Here is a 3,685-nt window from a genome sequence, read left to right on the forward strand (position 1 = left end):
AGACACTTAGGGTTTTGGGTTAGAGTAGTGGTGGAGGGGAAACTYGCACCACGCCYGCCTCTGCCTCTTCTTCTTTCCCTTTTTAATTACTCTATAGAACAACACGCACCAACAGTACATCTGGGGGTGGGGGTGTGTGTCAGGGTCTTTATTCCCATTCCGTTCCCCGACTCCCATTTGGAGAGGGTGTCCTGAAAAGGGGCGGGCCACCGGGTGCGGTCCTGGGCTGTGGGTGGGCTCGGGGCTTGGACGGTTGCCGGGGGCGGGGTTGGCTCTCCATCCTCCCTGGTGCTGCTTGGTCTCCTGAGGTGTGGCTCTTGGTTCCTGGGGGTGGACGGCTGGGGAGGTGCACTTGGTTGTTGGCGGTGTGGTGGGGTGGTCATGGGTGTGGCTTCTCTGCGGCGGGGGGCTGGCCGGGCGTCCTGGTGCAGCCCAGGCCAGGCCTTGGCTATCTGCTCCTCTCCACCTCAGAATGATTGGGTGTACCTCCTGGGTTCGGGTATGTGCTGCCTCCAATAGGGGGTGGGTGCATGTCCTGGACCTGGGGGTATAGAGTGTGTATCGGGGGTATGAGTGGAATGTGGCGTCCTTGTATGTCTTTGATTGAGTGGGGGTGAGGATGAGGGTGGGATGGTGCGATTGTGCATGTGTATGTTTGGGTATTTGTCAGGCTGCGGTCTGGGCTGCCCCTACTGCTGGTTTATCTGGGGGCCAGCTGCTGCTCGGCCCCCCGGTGCGGTGTGCAGCTGACTGCTGGTGTGCTGGGGTGCCGGTGGTGCACATGAGTTTGTCGCTGCTGGCCCCGGGGGCTGCGTGTGTGGTCGCTGGGGGGACTCTGCCAGTCCTCCACTATGGTCTGATCTGGGGAGTGGGTGGGCGGATCTTCCCGTGCGGGTGCCCCTTGGGGCTCTGCGCTCGGGATCCCTCTTGGGTCCTTGGGCTCTGGTCTTCCCTATGTCTGCCTCGTGTCTTGGGGGTTGGCTCTTCGGTCCTCCACAGTCACTATTAAATCAATTCAATTCAAAAATACTTTATTGATCCCAGAGGGAAATTAGGTCAAATATTCCATTGGAGAAATCTTGTATATACACGCATGTTCACAACCGCTCACAAACAGGTGTTCTGATCCAGGGGGTTCTGACTTGTCACTGAGTGTGTATAAATGTCTGTGTGTATATACTGACAATATTTATGAATGTAGGCATGTATGTATGTATATCTTTATATATGTATGGGTATGTGTATTTATTTATATATGCCCTCTATGTATTTATCCATTTATTTTTCAGGTGAGCAGACAGATGTTGGGTGTGTGGTCCTGTGTTTTGTTGGTGTATATTTAATAAACTTCTAATTGCTATTTCAATCTTTCTATCTTTCTAATTACTTCTCTCTCTGTTTTTTCTCTCTCTCTATTTTCTCTTCACTTAAAAAAAGGTCACTGATGATGAAGAAATAAATAAACTAAATAAACTAATATTTGGTTTCGTTTTCTACTGAAGTGACACAAAAAATAGTAAAAAAAAGATTAAAAAGAAATTAAAGAAAAGATATCTCTACTTCCCTTCACTCATTTTCCCGCTGACTTTCACCAGACCCCAAGTCTCCAGCCAGTCTTCCATTACGTCCAGATCAGTGAAAGCATACAGTATAGGTTGTTTTTCAAAACGTACATGGTCATTTAAAAGCCACAAGACAACATTTGTTCCAGAAACAAAAGGGAATGTGAAATATATGAATACCCCAGCAAGTAACTGTTGAGCAGACCTATCTTTTAGGCTTAGTCCCGAACATGGTCTCCATCTTGAAACCATCTTGTCCCTGGCCACTGTCTCTGGTGCTGAACACAGTCTGTGTTCAGCACCAGAGACAGTACATTGAACACATCAAATAACAGGCAGTTCCCAGTTTCTGTTGCATACATGTCAAGTTGTACAGATTGTCAGTAAATTACATGGCCTTTCCCCCATTTTGCGGGTTTACTGATGTGTAGAGAAATCTCATGGATTTTTCCAAAAACTCAGCTTCAAATTTATTTTATGTCTCAGAGCTGGTAGGAAGTAAAAACAACAACAACAACAACAATGAATGCAATTAAATAATCATCTCCCAGCCTGCCCTGCTACTAGAAATAAGTTCCTACCTCTTTTCATTTCCCTGCACCGATGGCAGCCACTTTCCCAGCGGCAACCAGTTCACTTAATTTTGTCTCTAAACTTTACAGGTTTGCTTCAACCTTGTACCTTGGTTTTGGCTTTGATATGCATCTTTGGTTAAGAGGCCATGGATGAATGGATGGATGTATAGATGGATGGATGAACAGATGGATGGAAACCTTGTTTAGTCCTATTAAAATACCACAGGCGTGCTCCAATCAAGGGGTACAAACATCTCAGCTGGGAAAAAATGATGGCACCTGAGATAAATTTTAAGTATTGTGGGGGGAAATGCATAAATCCCTATGTAATGTAAATGTGATATTTAGGGTTTTTATCCTTAATTGAGTCAATAAATTCTTTGATGTTAAAGGGTACTGAGACTAGATTTATGAGTGAAAATCTGAATTTAAACAGACTGCAACAAATAAAATTGAAAAAGGTGAAATTTGACTGAATATTTTTGAACTACTGTACTTTTTGGCTTTAGCTTGAAAATATACAATACAACACAATACAATACAATCTGGATTTTCAGGGATCCAAACAAAACTATTTTGACTAGTTTGGGTCGGCATCAGAAAAGCATGACTACTTTTGTTGAGGACCTTAACATGTTTTATTTATCCTCCAACAGTGTTTCTTTTGTGCTTTTAAAGTGAAAAACAAAAGACACATAATAACGAGAGGGTCATGGGGTCTACTTTGCGATTTAAATATGTGACGTGTGCAAGCTTGTGTAATGTGTGTTTGAGAGAGAGATTGGAGGTCCAGTGTTAAGGACAGACATGCTAACTAGGCCAGCAGCTGCTCCTCTGCCAATTCATCTCCACTCAGCTTTGAAGTCCCCTTTTTTCATCCTCAATTATGTCCAAACAGAAAGTCTGGTGACCATCACGCGCTTTAATCAAACACAAGCACACCTGTTTAAAAATCTCTTTGTAAAACAAGAGACCATGAACAACACATTCAGGTGTGGACACGGAGTGCGTTAATCTGCAATGCATTCATTTTAATGCCACATGCACGTTCTTTGTGTGTGTTTCCTTTGATGGTCGACAGAGAACTTGGTACATTTTAAAGTGACAAACCATTTCTGTTTGACCTTCACATTTTTTCCCTTATCAAGACCGACACACTATATTTTCTTCTTCCTACACTTCACAACCTGTTCTGTTTTTCATCTGTCTTCCTTTTTCTTCGTCCATCACTGTCCACAACATAGAGGTGAACTGAAGCAAAGCAGTGTGTGTGTGTGTGTAAATGTGTGTTTCTCTGACAGTTGGACCACTGGGACACAAACAGACGAGTAAGCAGGTCAGGACTAGATCAAGGACAGCCTTGGTGAACGAGAGATAAATGGAGTAAAAGGTGGAGTATCTCAGGTTCACCCACACATTAGACTTTAATTATAATATTCATTACCTCCACACACACACACACACACACACACACACACACACACACACACACAACACACACACACACACACACACATTTGTTTCTGTATTAATCAAGGCCTGTCAAAT

The 3,685-nt window shown here is 44.1% G+C and overlaps 1 protein-coding gene across 1 annotated transcript in view; it reads left to right on the top strand.

Annotated features, from left to right (window-relative positions):
- Positions 1-3,685, top strand: part of LOC106527607 (coiled-coil domain-containing protein 85A) — a gene marked incomplete at its 5' end in the record, with an annotated part of 49,109 nt that overhangs the window by 40,723 nt on the left and 4,701 nt on the right. Inside the window, 1 exon segment of the mRNA XM_014022535.1 lies at positions 3,439-3,527. Coding sequence (XP_013877989.1) covers positions 3,439-3,515 — 77 coding nt within the window.

This window comes from Austrofundulus limnaeus, unplaced genomic scaffold (genome assembly GCF_001266775.1).
Source record: "Austrofundulus limnaeus strain Quisiro unplaced genomic scaffold, Austrofundulus_limnaeus-1.0 Scaffold334, whole genome shotgun sequence".
Lineage (NCBI taxonomy): Eukaryota > Metazoa > Chordata > Actinopteri > Cyprinodontiformes > Rivulidae > Austrofundulus > Austrofundulus limnaeus.